The following is a 16093-nucleotide window of genomic DNA, read 5'->3' as shown; positions in this document are numbered from 1 at the left end:
CTTATTTTAAGCAATAAATTATTATACTTATACACGCCCCTGACATTAAAAAAAAAAAAAAAAACTGCAAATTTGCGGCATCTGGGGAACAAACACCCAGGATCAAACGGTACTTCAACATGCATTTACTGTCTTTTTTCAAAAAGAAGGAAGATGGTTTAAAACGAGTCAGAAAAGCAACAACAACTGGCGATGAGGGCAGATGCAGCAATCACGCTAACGGGCATCATCGGGTGCAGCAGGAGGTTAGCGCCGCAGCAGCTAGCTAGGTTCACGGACAGCCAGCCAAGCCGGGGCAGAAGGCTGCTACCCGCCACCCGGAGTGGGGGTCAGCTACAGCGCCAACAGTCAGCCATGTGGACCACCAACAGCCCGAGCAACAGGTCAGTACCCTTATGGGAAATTCGGGTTTGGGCTGCACAATATGTAAGGCGGTGGGAACATTGGGGCCAGGGAAGACAGGGGGGATGAAACTCGCAAAAGAATGGGCTTGTGTTATTTATTGTAATCGCTGATCTTTTTTTTGTTTTACAAGTTAGACTGTACGTTACTGTAAGTCCCACCTGTGGTTATGTGGGCAGAGTATAGCCTAAATAATTGTAAATTGATGTCATAACATTTATACCATGGATTTTCTCTGAAATTGCCTGTAAGTCCCACAGCATGGCAAGTGGGCATTTGCGTGTTGTTTCCAGCACCATTTTTTGCGTATGTTCCGGGATCTGTGCCCATTTCGTCATCCCAGCGCTGTCATACAGTGGGGCAAATAAGTATTTAGTCAACCAATAACTGTGCAAGTTCTCCCACTTGAAAATATTAGAGAGGCCTGTAATTGTCAACATGGGTAAACCTCAACCATGAGAGACAGAATGTGAAAAAAACAACAACAGAAAATCAATTTTTTTCATTTTTTTAAAGAATTTATTTGCAAATCATGGTGGAAAATAAGTATTTGGTCAATACCAAAACTTCATCTTAATTCTTTGTTATGTACTCTTTGTTGGTAATAACGGAGGCCAAACGTTTTCTGTAACTCTTCACAAGCTTTTCAAACACTGTTGCTGGTATTTTGGCCCATTCCTCCATGCAGATCTGCTCTAGGGCACGGATGTTTTGGGGCTGTCGTTGGGCAACACAGACTTTCAACTCCCTCCACAGATTCTCGATGGGGTTGAGATCTGGAGACTGACTAGGCCACTTCAGGGCCTTGAAATGCTTCTTACAAAGCCACTCCTTTGCTGCCCTGGCAGTGTGTTTGGGATCATTGTCATGCTGAAAGACCAAGCCACGTCTCATCTTTGATGCCCTTGCTGATGGAAGGAGATTTTCACTCAAAATCTCTCCATACATGGCCCTATTCAATTCTTTCCTTCACACAGATCAGTCATCCTGGTCCCTTTGCAGAAAAACAGCCCCAAAGCATGATGTTTCCACCCCCATGCTTCACATTGGATATGGTGTTTTTCGGATGCAACTCAGTATTCTTTCTCCTCCAAATACGAGAACCTGTGTTTCTGCCGAAAAGTTCTATTTTGGTTTCATCTGACCATAACACATTCTACCAGTCCTCTTCTGGATCATCCTAATGCTCTCTAGTGAACCCCAGACGGGCCTGGACGTGTACTTTCATCAGCAGGGGGAAACGTCTGGCAGTGCAGGATTTGAGTCCCTGGTCTCTGTTCCTGTGGTCCCAGCTCTCCGTAGGTCATTCACTAGGTCCCCCCGTGTGGTTCTGGGATTTATGCTTATCGTTCTTATTATCATTTTGACGCCACGGGGTGAGATCTTGCATGAAGCCCCAGATCCAGGGAGATTATCAGTGGTCTTGTATGTCTTCCGTTTTCTAAAAATTGCTCCCACAGTTGATTTCTTTACACCAAGCGTTTTACCTATTGCAGATTCAGTCTTCCCAGCCTGGTGCAGGTCTACAATTTTGTCTCTGGTGTCCTTCGACAGCTCTTTGGTTTTGGCCATAGTGGAGTTTGGAGTGTGACTGACTGAGATTGTGGACAGGTGTCTTTTAGACCGATAATGAGTTAAAACAGGTGCCATTAATTCAGGTAGATGTGACATATTTATGTCACACTGCTGTTGCCATAGTGTGCACTTCCTGTGGGCGTGGTATTACAGTATGAAAAGGAATCTCTGTTATGTCTCTGATATACATGCTGAGAAGCACACTGAATAAAGAAGTGTTGTTCCATTCAAGTCTCGGCCTTACATGTACTTAGATTAAGGAAGTACATAAGATAAAATTTCACATTCGATCCAAAATAGCCGATTTTCTGTTAGATTTGGAATACGGGTGCAAGACACTTTTTGGAGTAGTTTTGCATAAGGTATCCACTCCCCAAATTTCAAATTCCAAAGCTTGTTAGACAGCCTTTACTTTTTTTCCTTTATCTGATAACGCATGGTATATACTAAGCTAATTACACTGTAGGGGTTTGGTATTTATTGCTTTAAACATTCCAACACTTGCAACCTTAACACATATAAAGAAGCACAGACGTAGTGTATTCCACATCACAACCTCAAAGGTAACTACAGCCTATCTCCACCATATTCTACAAAAAGAAGTTGAAGACTTTCACCGTAACAGGGTCGGATAATTATTATAGGCTCATTTTTATTGTAGAAATGCAATTAATCTCTTGATCGTTGTACAGATGGCATTGGCTCTTCGCTCGTTGTTCCTCCTTTGCGGCTTGACCGGACTGCTGACAGGAGTCGTAAGTCCAAATTGCATCTGACGACAACATACTTATGCTTAATGCTCTCTTCCTCTTCACAGGGGTCTTTCCCTTCGAGGTTTTTCAACGGTGGGTGTTCAATGATGAATTTCAAATTGTATTGGCAATGACAGCAGATTTAATTGAAGAAAAAAATGTTCTGCAGATGTGAGCTGTCCTGAAGGATGGACACAGGTGGACCTCAAGTGTTACATCTTGGAAGACGACGCTAGGATGTTTCAAGATGCAGAGGTATGGAAGACACTAGTAGTGTACTTTGTAGTCATATAGCTGTAGAAAAGGCCCATATAGTAAAATTTATTTATTTATATGAATGGCATTTCTTCAGCGCACGGCACAGCCCGAACCGTTTGAGTGATCGGCATATTTCAAATATTGAAACGACCGGAATTTTGGCGCGACACACGGACTTTTTCGAACTACCCCGAAAAATGTTCCCTTCGCCCGTAAACGCCAATTTTTCGCAGATTTTTTTGAAAAAACAAAAAATTCCAAAATGTATCAAGTCCTACAAATTTTGACCAAATCACATAATTTGGACATCGAAAATTCCGGGACATTGAGGGGCATAAAAGTTGCATACAGAATTTGCATAATTTTTTCTTTTTTAAATCTGCCAAAAACTGTCCCATTCATTTGTAATACGATGCCTCATTATATGGGCCTTTGTGATAGTAAATTTCTATATATTTTTTTGGAATGGCGTTTCTTCGGCGCGTCGCACAGCCCACACCGTTCGAGCAATCGTCACAGTTCAAATAATGAAACGACCAGAATTTTCGCAAAATTTTACCAAATTTCGAAGCCGTTGACGCCATCCAGTTATTTTGGTTAATGCCATCGACGGCCACGTATGTCGATCCGATTCATGCCAATGTACTTGGATTCAATTGATGTGTATGTAAGTCGATGCCAATGACGGGCATGGATGTCCAAATTTCCCTTTCATTTTCAAAGGCAAAAAAAAAATAAAATGTCCCCAAATCATCAGGAAATGACGAGATATCAATAGGGCGTGTCCGCAAAATGCCCCCGATTCCATTGACGCATATGGTAGTCGTTGCCATTGACGGCCATGGATGTCCAAATTTCACATCCATTTCTAATTACATTGACTTTGGTTAATGCCATTGACGGCCATGTATGTCGATCCAATTGATGCCAATGTACTTGGATTCAATTGATGCGTATGTACTGTAAGTCGATACCAACGACTGCCATGGATGTCCAAATTTCCCTTTCGTTTTCAAAGGCAAAAAAAAAAAAAAAAAGTCCCCAAATCACCAGGAAATGACCAGATATCAATAGGGCGTGTCCTCGAAATACCCCCAATTCCATTGATCTATATATAAGTTGCTATTGACAGCCATGGACGTCCAAATTTCACATCCATTTCTAATGACATCTACTTTGGTTAATGCCATTGACGGCCATGTACGTCCATCCGATTGATGCTAAAGTACTTGGATTCAATTGATGCGAATGTAAGTCGATGCCAATGACGGGCATTGACGTCCAAATTTCCCTTTCATTTTCCAAGGCAAAAAGCAAACTAAACAAATGTCCCCCAAATCAACAGGAAATGACCAGATATCAATAGGGCGTGTCCCCCAAATGTCCCCGAGTCCATGGACGCAAATAGAAGTCGTTGCCATTGACGGCCATGGACGTCCAAATTTCACATCCATTTCCAATTACATTGATTTTGGTTAATGTCATTGACTGCCATGTATGTTGATCCGATTGATGCCAATGTACTTGGATTGAATTGATGCGTATGTAAGTCGATGCCAATGACGGCCATGTATGTCCAAATTTCCCATTCATTTTCAAAGGCAAAAAACAAACAAAACAAATGCCCCCAAATCAACAGGAAATGGCCAGATATCAATAGGGCGTGTTCCCCAAATGTCCCCGAGTCTATTGACGCATATAGAAGTCGTTGCCATTGACGGCCATGGACGTCCAAATTTCACATCCATTTCCAATGACATTGACTTTGGTTAATGCCATTGACTGCCATGTATGTCGATCCGATTGATGCCAATGTACTTGGATTCAATTGATGCTTATGTAAGTCGATGCCAATGACGGCCATGAATGTCCAAATTTCCCTTTCATTTTCAAACGCAAAAAAAATTTTTTTTTTTTAAATGTCCCCAAATCACCAGGAAATGACCAGATATCATAGGGTGTGTCCCCAAAATGCCCCCAATTCCATTGATGCATATAGAAGTTGCCATTGACAACCACGGACGTCCAAATTTAACATCTATTTGTAATGACATGTACTTTAGTTAATGCCATTGACGGCCATGTATGTCCATCCGATTAATGCTAATGTACTTGGATTCAATTGATGCGAATGTAAGTCGATGCCAATGACGGGCATGGACGTCCAAATTTCCCTTTCATTTTCCAGGGCAAAAAACAAACAAAACAAATGCCCCCAAATCAACAGGAAATGACCAGATATCAATAGGGCATCTCCCCCAAATGCCCAAGATTCCATTGACACATATAGAAGCAATTGACAGACATGGACGTCCAAATTTTCCATTCATTTGTCATGGCAAAAAACCTGGCGTCCCCACATATTGTCCCCGACATTTCCCAAAATCAATCTGGGCGGGGCTAAGATCTATATATCCCCACAGCAAAGCCTCATCACAATTTCTCCAGAAATTGCACTTTCTAATTACAAACCAGTTTACTGCGATTACAGCATACTCAACTGTGTATCTGCCTCTTCACTGAACATATATCTTGCCGACTGGGTGATCCCCATGAAAGCTATGCATTTAAATAACCAAAACTAGCTTGAATGAGCAGAATTGTACGATGAAACAGTATTTTTTTTTTCAGACCCATATAGTAAAATTCAAAACAGGACATTTCATCTAATCTTGAACCATTTTCAGTCAATCAATGTCTTTATTTTCGATGTACAGTATATTGTTGAAAACAGCCAACAATTGCATCTCAGTTGTAACTAGTAATAATAAAAAAAAAAGACTAATTCAATGCTTTCACTCAAAAAACCTTTAGATCTTATTTTAAAGAAAGAAAAAAAAATATATATATATATATATATTGTCAGGTATTCGGGCAGGCAGGTTGTATGGACCCAAATGCAGGGAAACAAAAAATGCAGCGAGGCAGGTGGCAGTGAACTCAAAAAAACCTTTTTAATGATAACTAACAAAATCACAAAGTACAAACAAAAGGGCTAGGGCTCAAAAGGCAATGTTCAAACAAAACTTACTTAAGCGAAGGGACTGGTACACGAGGGTGTGGAACGGACTTGACTCGGGCAAAGACGGACATAGACAATGACGCAACAAGGAGTGACAAGAAACTGGGTCATTATATACGCAGACAAGGGGTAACGAGACGAGGAACAGCTGGGTAACACAGGTGGATGCAGATTGCAGGATACACTGGGAAAACACACACAGGTGAGAGCAATGGGTAATCACAGGGACAAATCACACTAGAAGAAACCAACACAAAACCTAACATATATATATATATATCTTATTTTAAAGAAAAAAAATATATATAAATATATATATATATTAGGGCTGTCAAAATTATCGCGTTAACGAGCGGTAATTAATTTTTTCAATTAATCCTGTTAAAACATTTGACGCAATTAACGCACAAATGCCACGCTCAAACAGATTAAAATGACAGCACAGTGAAATGTGTACTTGTTGTTTTTCGGAGTTTTGCCGCCCTCTGCTGGCGCTTGGGTGCGACTGATTTTATAGGCTTCAGCACCCATGAGCATTGTGTAAGTAATTATTGACATCAGCAATGGTGGGCTACTAGTTTATTTTTTGATTGAAAATTTTACAAATTTTATTAAAACGAAAACCTGAAGAGGGGTTGTAATATATAATTTCTATAACTTGTACTAACATTTATCTTTTAAGAACTACAAGTCTTTCTATCCATGGATCGCTTTAACAGAATGTTAATAATGGTAATGCCATCTCTTTGATTTATTGCTATTATAAGCAAATACAGTCCCTATGTACCGTATGTTGAACGTATATATCCATCTTGTCTTATCTTTCCATTCCAACAATAATTTACAGAAAAATATGGCATAATTTATAGATGGTTTGAATTGCGATTAATTGCGATTAATTACGATTAATTCATTTTTAAGCTGTAATTAACTCGATTAAAAATTTTAATGGTTTGACACCCCTAATATATATATATATATATATATATATATATATATTAGGGCTGTCAAAATTATCGCGTTAACGCGCGGTAATTAATTTTTTTAATTAATCACGTTAAAATATTTGACGTAATTAACGCACATGTCCCGCTCAGACAGTATTCTGCCTTTTGGTAAGTTTCACAGCAAGGCTTTTTGTGCTGCAGCACAACAGCGAACTCTTGTGGTCGCTTTGCGACATGTTTTTTTTTTTTTCTTGCCAGTTCATATACGTTGTAATGTTGTGCTTATATGATCCTTGGACAAGATTTGTCCGTAAGTATGGTTGTTGTAAAGAATGTACATATTATGTTAGAAAGCGAAATGTTCTATTTTTTGTATAAGACGCTTTTTGTTTGTTTAGTGAACCCGTATAGCGTGCTAAGCTAACGTTGTTGCTAATGCAATGCTTGTGTACTTTTTTTTTTGTAGTTTTATGACTGTCTAAAGAGGACAATAGTTTGAGACTATTTTATTAATAAATCAGATGAAAAAGGAAGAAGTCTGATTATTAAGGCGTCGTTCATTAGTTGTCTAGCTTTGGAAAAAGTAGACGCTTCGGAGTGAGGACAGCATTGACAGATTTAAATGACAGTAGAGTGAAATGCCCACTACAGTCCTTAAGTACCGTATGTTGAATTTACAGTGGGGAGAACAAGTATTTAATACACTGCCAATGGGAAAATCCATTGGCAGTGTATCAAATACTTGTTCTCCCCACTGTATATATCCATCTTGTGTCTTATCTTTCCATTCCAGCAATTTATTTTACAGAATATATATAATGTACAGAAAAATATGGCATATTTTATAGATAGTTTGAATTGCGATTAATTGCGATTAATTACGATTAATTAATTTTAAAGCTGTAATTAACTCGATTAAAATTTTTAATCGTTTGACAGCCCTAATATATATATATATGCTGTTACGCTTGATAACACACATCAACTAAAAAAAATTTCCCACATGTTTCAATTGAATTTCTATTTGTGTCAAGCCATTTTTAAGTTCTAGTTAAGTTTTAAGTCAGTCTAAACTGTATGTCCTGATAGGATTTTGAGTTTTTGCAGTGTTCAAAATAAATGTATGATACAGGCTGTATTGGAGCACATTAGGGACCAGTGCTACTTGGTGTTTTATCCAGCAATGACTACTGAGCTAAAATTGATAGTTAGCATTATTGAGTTTTTATTTTACACCCTCATCACTCCACAACGCTATGTTATGTTAAAGCCTGTATGTAAGACACGTTAGCCACGCATCGACAGTGGTCATAATTAATAGAAACCTAGCCCTCCGCAGGGCTAACGTTACGTGAGCTAGTGACGGTAACGTTAATCTTATTTATTAGCGCTTAGCACTCTTTATTAGCGCTTAGCGCTCTACTGCTTTAAGATGGCGGCTGTTTACTAACGCTGCCCAGACGCGGCCGAGTCTGTCATTTCGCATCTAGTTCAACATACATCTGATCTGTATGAGACTTATCAGACGCTACCTGCTACCAACGTAGCATCGTGTGGGCTAGTATTTAGCAACGTCGTCGTCGTTTGTAGCGGCTGTCGGCTGCAGTAAGTTTTTTTTTTTTGCTTCTTCCTCTACGTACGTGACCAGCACGTTGTCCCGTGTTAAAAGTATCAAAATAAACGATTCAAAATAAACGATTACCTGAGGTGAATAAAATTACTCGGATCAGTTTTTAAACTCGAGTTGCTCGAGTATTCGTTTCAGCTCTAATTTAAACATAAACTTAACTATTAGCAATATAAGAAATGGAGAAACAATCTTATCTTGTAGCTATCTTTTAACCTACATTCTAATCTACGTGTTTGGTCTTTTTTTCTCACAAGGCCGTCTGCAACATTCTGGGTGGCAATATGGTCTCCATCTCTAATGACTTGGAGAATATAGTTGTTGGAGCTATAGGTGAAAATGGGGTTTCTGGTGCTACTATGTGGATTGGACTTTTTGACAACATCAAGGTGAGTTTGCAGATGAACTATCCTGATTCAATCCTGCCATTCAAAATGTCTTTCCCTCCGAGAAAATGAATGTTTTTCAACATCAGTCATGTGCTTCATAATATAGCGAGGTTTACTTGGTGTGAGAACACACATTTGTCCAAACCTAAACCTTGTAATTTGTCAGTGATTCCTTGTTTTTTGCGGTTAATTGGGAACAGAACCCCCCACGAAAAGTGAAAAACCGCGATGTAGTATGAATAAACATTCCGCCAAAAAATCCACGAAACACATCACATAGGCAAACTGTTGTAAAAACGTCGCAAAACAACACATGCGCCACTAACATCAAGTCAGTACTGATATTGGATTGCGACATTGACCCGTCCGCTAGCTAGCCGCCGCGAGCGCTAGCCCAGTGCCACTCTTGCCTCTTCCGCAGCACGAAACAGTGTTGTTAATCTTACTTTTAGAAAGTAATTAGTTATAATTACAAATTACTTCTGCCAGACAGGAATTAAGTTAGTAACTCACTTCATTGCAAGTGTAATTAGTTACTCTGAAAAGTAACTGATGTTACTTTTCATGTTCTACACGTTGTTACATTATACAATTGACCCTACTCACCTACGTCACAAAATGGGCGTGTCGCTGTTTCTGGCCGCCATATTGTACCTATTTTTTAGACCTTTTCTCATTGTTTTCAATTAGTCGAGCAAGTTATAGAACAATTCATGGAAGCCCCGGTGTTATCTGACGCTGTAAACTCATTGGATGCGTTGCATAAAAGGCGTTACGTGGAAAAGCTTCAGTTTAACCATTCGCCAGATCCGTATTTGATGCCTAAATCGATGTTTTTCGACCCGCCGGCTTCGCCGTCTTTGCCTGATATCTGCTATCCTGATATTTACAACTATCTTGTCCACACAAAATCAGCCTATTCTCACGAAAGTTTGAAAAACTGTAACAGCTTGGAGGCTTATAAATGCTACGTTGCTGGTTGGGTGAAACAGGTCCGCGTACACGAAAATTTGGCAGGAATCTTGTGCTCGGAAGGTGAGTTACGAAATTTACAATTCAAAATCTTTTGTTCTTGCTAACATCCACTGTCAAGTCTAATGTATTTCATGTCATTTGTCAATGGAGCTGGGGCTTTTAATGTTTATATGGTTTAGCGATAGCACTCTCACTACATACATATATAATATGTAATAAATATGAAGTGCGATAGCACTACTCCAGATTGTCCCTAGTTGAATTTATTTTTTGGCTTTTGACCTCAATAGTGAAATTGTAAATTAATTGTATGACAACTGTCTGATTATCCCCTTATAATTATATATTTTCAGGTAGTTCATTCACAACGTCTGAGTGTATGTTGTCAGCGATTAGCCTAGCAATGATCTTAATTGTGGTTGTCAGCCCAAAACCCTCTAAATATATATAAAATGCATCTTACCAGATATAAAATGACTACTACATAATCTGTGGTAGTCGTTTGGAGCCCAGTTTTCTCGTCCAATTGCAGCAGTCAATCTTGGTCTCCTCTTCGGGTCTCTCGGAATACAGTAAAACTTCAAGTCTCTCCGTCTATCTTCTCTGTTTTTGCAGCCGACCGCCACACACGACTTCACCATTTTGATTTTTAATGTTAACGAGCAGAAAAACACGCCATAATAGGAGGAATCTACGAAGCGCTAATGCATTAACATGACGAGTATATGGACAACATGGCGCGGGGGCGTGGCTGTGACGTCACGTGAGTAGGGTCTATAACATCGTTCACATCAAAGATGTTAATATTAACTGATTGAAGAATAAAAACATTATATACAGTATTTTTGAACATTTGGTATTTATTTTGATCAAATGTTTTAGTCTTAGGAAAACACAAATATAAACTGTCCATTAACCAGAGCAAATCTCTGGAATTCTATGTTAATGCTACTGCACAATAAGCAGAACACTATCCTTACATGTTCCGTAAAGTAACAATAATAACCAGACATGAGAAAGATTGAACTTCATATCAGGGAGTTATTCGTCATTTACTGAATTTGGCGTTTTGTCCCCCCAGCAAAAAAAAAAGGCCGACTTTGGTACCCCGCCCAAGCCGGGACCGTGAATAGAAACTCACAATTTTAATAACTTTAGAACTCATACGTCTCATATTAGAGATGTCTCGATCGATCGGGATTCAGGTCCGATCACGTCATTTTCAAAGTATCGGAATCGGCAAAAAAATATCGGACATGCCTTTTTTAAAAAAAATTTTTTTCTTTCGTTTTCTAATTGTATTTAACGTTACAGACATAATATGTTACACTCATCCAGAGTCTTTAGTTTAGGCTTAAGGTAGGGATATCAAATTTATCCCATTAATTTTTAAAAAAATTTATCACGCTAAAATATTTGACGCAATTAACGCATGCGCAGCACGACCCACTCACGCATTGTCGCACTGTGATTGTTGATGCTAATGATGCTAACAGCGCGCATGCACGAGGTGCATTATGATTTGTAGTGCAGTGTATCGTAAAAATTCTACGGGTCATCTTCGTTATGGATTTAAAAAAAAAAAAAATGTCACGGATATAATTTAGGTTGCACTGAGATGTTCTTCATAATTAAAACCACGGTGAAAAAATTCCAGACTTACGGCAGCTAACTTTTAATACCTTTAATCATGGAAAACTAAATTCAATGCTTTTTTAATACTTTTAATAACCCGCGGGTACCCTGTTCCCATGATATTTCTAATCGTAGGGAGAGGGATTGTAAGGCTTTAGCCAATTAAGAAAAGGCTGCATAGGCTGCCAAAATTCACTCTACTCATTTTACGCTCCCTTTTAGCTCTCTATATAGGTAAAACGGCGCCATTACAGATTGAGCGCAACAATGCTCACGTGAGTGGGTCGTGCAGCGCATGCATTAATTGCGTTGAATATTTTAATGTAATACATTTTTTAGAAAATTAATTATCGCCGTTATCGGGACAAATTTGATAACCCTACCTTAAGCCTAAACTCATGACTCTGTGTATCATCAGTGTAACATATTATGTCTGTAACGTTAAAGACAATTAGAAAACAATTTAATTAAATAATATATATGGCGGAAAACACTCAGGTGACTTGAAGTTCCACTCTGAGACCCCCAATTTGGCCAGATTTCAAAATGGTCCGATATGCATGTGTGATACATCATTGGAAAGCTGAAAATCTCAGTTTTCTGGGGGAAGAAAAATTTTGAACAGGAGGGCATTTTTGAAAAAAAAACATTTTTTAAACAGCAAAACCATAACTGGAGGCGAGAGACGCAAGAGCAGAATTAAAGACGCCACGATTTTAACGACATATTATCGCGAACTTACCTTGTTTCAATCCAAAAACTCCATGTAGCATGTATCACTGAGTGTCAAGACACAACTGTGAATGGCCACATCCAGATTTTTGGGGGATTTTATGGGTGAAACATGGTGATATAACAACAGTAGCGATGCAGAAAACGCAGACAACAAGGAGTGGTTGAGATTTTCCTTTTCATATAGTTACCCTTTCAAATGTTATTTTTCAAATTTTCTTTGTTTGGATCGATAATTTATCATCTAATACAGGGGTGCTCAAAGTTTTTTGCTCCAAGATCTACTTTTAAATGAGACAACCTCCCGCGATCTACCTTAAGAGCAACATATGACGTTATGTTGCTCACAAAACACAAATAACTGTGTATGTTTAAAAAAACATAAATAAAAAATGGACGGTAAATTATGTTTGCTCACATAACATAATTAACTATGTACATTAAAAAAAACAAAAAAAAAAACAAAAACAAAAACAATTTTTTTTTTTTTTTTTTTTTTTGATGCTGCGAGCTACCCACACTAGCGTTGCGATCGACTGGTCGATCGCGATCGACGTAATGGCCACCCCTGATCTAATATATCGGGGAAAATGCAACAGTAACAAAAAAAATACAATTAAGTAATAGTTATGAGGTAGATATCCATGACTTTTTTACACACGCCAAATTTTTCATTGTGACGTAATTTGTTTAAAAGTTTAAAATATGCGATTGAATAATTTTTTAAAGTCGTGTTCTTTTTTCAAACTAAATATTAGACATCAATTAATGATTCTAAGCTAAAAATGACAGACATTTTGAATAATAAATATAATTACTTACCTTTTTTGTATGGCTAGGTTGAAACAAAAACGGTTGCGCGACGTCTGTAAACGGGGGTTTCCAGGGTAAAACGGGCAAATTAAAAATAATTCGGGAGCTTAATGAGCCATGAATCTGCTATGGCAGCATATAGACATATTGTTCTATCAAACACAACAGTTGTTTTGGCTTAAAATACAAGTTTTTCTGCAAGAGGAGTGCAAGAGCAGAAACTGCTTTTTCAGTCTTGTCTGTGTTTTCCGCCATATATATATATTTTTAAAAGGCATGGCCGATATTTTTTTGCCGATTCCGATAATTTGAAAATGTCGGGATCGGACCCGATCGATCGATTGGGACATCTCTACTCACACAAAAAAGTGCATGGCACAAAAAAATTAAACTATAATAAGAATACATCAACATGGACAAGATTGTGACTAAACAACCGGCACATGCTAACTCAGGCAGTCATCAATTCAAAGAGTACTTTGTTTTCCAGGAAGGAACCTACTTTTGGACTGACGGCACAAATAATGACTTCTCTAGTTTTCGTACTGGGGAGCCTAATAGTGCAGTTGGTGACTGTGTAGAGATAGAAACATCAAGTAAGTAAAATGATACAGTGCCTTGCAAAAGTATTCGGCCCCCTTGAATCTTGCAACCTTTCGCCACATTTCAGGCTTCAAACATAAAGATATGAAATTTAATTTTTTTGTCAAGAATCAACAACAAGTGGGACACAATCGTGAAGTGGAACCACATTTATTGGATAATTTCAACTTTTTTAACAAATAAAAAACTGAAAAGTGGGGCGTGCAATATTATTCGGCCCCTTTACTTTCAGTGCAGCAAACTCACTCCAGAAGTTCAGTGAGGATCTCTGAATGATCCAATGTTGTCCTAAATGACCGATGATGATAAATAGAATCCACCTGTGTGTAATCAAGTCTCCGTGTAAATGCACCTGCTCTGTGATAGTCTCAGGGTTCTGTTTAAAGTGCAGAGAGCATTATGAAAACCAAGGAACACACCAGGCAGGTCCGAGATACTGTTGTGGAGAAGTTTAAAGCCGGATTTGGATACAAAAAGATTTCCCAAGCTTTAAACATCTCAAGGAGCACTGTGCAAGCCATCATATTGAAATGGAAGGAGCATCAGACCACTGCAAATCTACCAAGACCCGGCCGTCCTTCCAAACTTTCTTCTCAAACAAGGAGAAAACTGATCAGAGATGCAGCCAAGAGGCCCATGATCACTCTGGATGAACTGCAGAGATCTACAGCTGAGGTGGGAGAGTCTGTCCATAGGACAACAATCAGTCGTACACTGCACAAATCTGGCCTTTATGGAAGAGTGGCAAGAAGAAAGCCATTTCTCAAAGATATCCATAAAAAGTCTGGTTTAAAGTTTGCCACAAGCCACCTGGGAGACACACCAAACATGTGGAAGAAGGTGCTCTGGTCAGATGAAACCAAAATTTTTTGGCCACAATGCAAAACGATATGTTTGACGTAAAAGCAACACAGCTCATCACCCTGAACACACCATCCCCACTGTCAAACATGGTGGTGGCAGCATCATGGTTTGGGCCTGCTTTTCTTCAGCAGGGACAGGGAAGATTGTTAAAATTGACGGGAAGATGGATGCAGCCAAATACAGGAACATTCTGGAAGAAAACCTGTTGGTATCTGCACAAGACCTGAGACTGAGACGGAGATTTATCTTCCAACAGGACAATGATCCAAAACATAAAGGCAAATCTACAATGGAATGGTTCAAAAATAAATGTATCCAGGTGTTACAATGGCCAAGTCAAAGTCCAGACCTGAATCCAATGGAGAATCTGTGGAAAGAGCTGAAGACTGCTGTTCACAAACACTCTCCATCCAACCTCACTGAGCTCGAGCTGTTTTGCAAGGAAGAATGGGCATGAATGTCAGTCTCTCGATGTGCAAAACTGATAGAAACATACCCCAAGCGACTTCCCAGCTGTAATTGGAGCAAAAGGTGGCGCTACAAAGTATTAACGCAAGGGGGCCGAATAATATTGCACGCCCCACTTTTCAGTTTTTTATTTGTTAAAAAAGTTGAAATTATCCAATAAATTTTGTTCCACTTCACGATTGTGTCCCACTTGTTGTTGATTCTTGACAAAATATTAAAATTTTATATCTTTATGTTTGAAGCCTGAAATGTGGCGAAAGGTTGCAAGGTTCAAGGGGGCCGAATACTTTTGCAAGGCACTGTAGGATGAAATGAGTTACAAATTGATTGTTACTGAACAGAAACATATTTTTCTTACAGCTGGAGAATGGGCAACTGTACCTTGCACGACTGAACATCGCTTTGTTTGCAACAGAGATGCGGGCCACTAAGTCATTCTTCTTACAAGCCTGTCTTCTGTCACAACTGAGTTCCTTGATCATGATGACTCAGTGACACAATATCAGCCGTTGTGCTTTAGGGTTCACTATAAACTTTGCTTTTCTTGTAAGAAGCTCAATTGTTCTTGAAAAGAGTAACAATGTGTCGTCAAAGAGCACCTCTCAATTAATAAAGGGATCTGTCTGCATCCAAATGTGTGTGTTTTTAAAGAGCGTATGACACCAAAAAGCATGTTTATTTCATATTTCATGCGGTGTTTTATACTCCTGAATGAAATGGACCGCTTGGATGTTTGTGGATGCGATCGTTTTATATATTCAATTTTTCAATCCCGCGCCATTAACTCATTTGCTCCCAAAAACGTGTAAATACGTTCTATTTTTAAATTGTTTCAGTGTCACAAAGACGAATTTATACATCTTTTACGGGGTTTTTTTTCATAAGAGACATCTCTGGGTCATAAGAGGAGTTTAAGGGGGTGGTGTCATTGCATGTAATTGACTTTCCTATCTCTCTCTCTCTCTCTCTTTCTCTCTCTCTCTCTCTCTCTCTCTCTCTCTCCATATACATATATATATATATATATATAT

General features: G+C 38.8%; 1 protein-coding gene across 3 annotated transcripts; it reads left to right on the top strand.

The window, feature by feature from the left end:
• The first annotated feature begins 2194 nt into the window (after positions 1-2194).
• Positions 2195-15646, top strand: LOC130916275 (galactose-specific lectin nattectin-like). 3 transcript variants are annotated; one of them, XM_057836874.1, is made up of 7 exons: positions 2195-2339; positions 2670-2732; positions 2795-2822; positions 2899-2984; positions 8841-8972; positions 13618-13723; positions 15423-15646. In XM_057836874.1, exons 2-7 carry the CDS (start codon positions 2670-2672, stop codon positions 15491-15493), a joined length of 486 nt encoding a protein of 161 aa, XP_057692857.1. In that variant the 5' UTR covers positions 2195-2339; the 3' UTR covers positions 15494-15646. The 3 variants fall into 3 exon arrangements, with proteins under 3 accessions (XP_057692857.1, XP_057692858.1, XP_057692859.1); XM_057836875.1 differs by having other exon boundaries at positions 2195-2540; XM_057836876.1 differs by having other exon boundaries at positions 2195-2603.
• The last annotated feature ends 447 nt before the right edge of the window (positions 15647-16093 follow it).

This window comes from Corythoichthys intestinalis, chromosome 5, assembly GCF_030265065.1.
Source record: "Corythoichthys intestinalis isolate RoL2023-P3 chromosome 5, ASM3026506v1, whole genome shotgun sequence".
In the NCBI taxonomy this organism is placed as follows: Eukaryota; Metazoa; Chordata; class Actinopteri; order Syngnathiformes; family Syngnathidae; genus Corythoichthys; species Corythoichthys intestinalis.
This window is presented reverse-complemented; position numbering and strand designations above follow the sequence as displayed.

Excerpts from the sequence above, each read along its gene's own strand:
- LOC130916275 (XM_057836874.1), top strand. The coding sequence starts at position 2,670 with ATGGCATTGGCTCTTCGCTCGTTGTTCCTCCTTTGCGGCTTGACCGGA. Across the intron at positions 2,733-2,794 it reads CCGGACTGCTGACAGGAGTC|GGGTCTTTCCCTTCGAGGTT; the intron begins GTAAGTCCAAAT and ends TCCTCTTCACAG. Across the intron at positions 13,724-15,422 it reads TGTAGAGATAGAAACATCAA|CTGGAGAATGGGCAACTGTA; the intron begins GTAAGTAAAATG and ends TTTTTCTTACAG.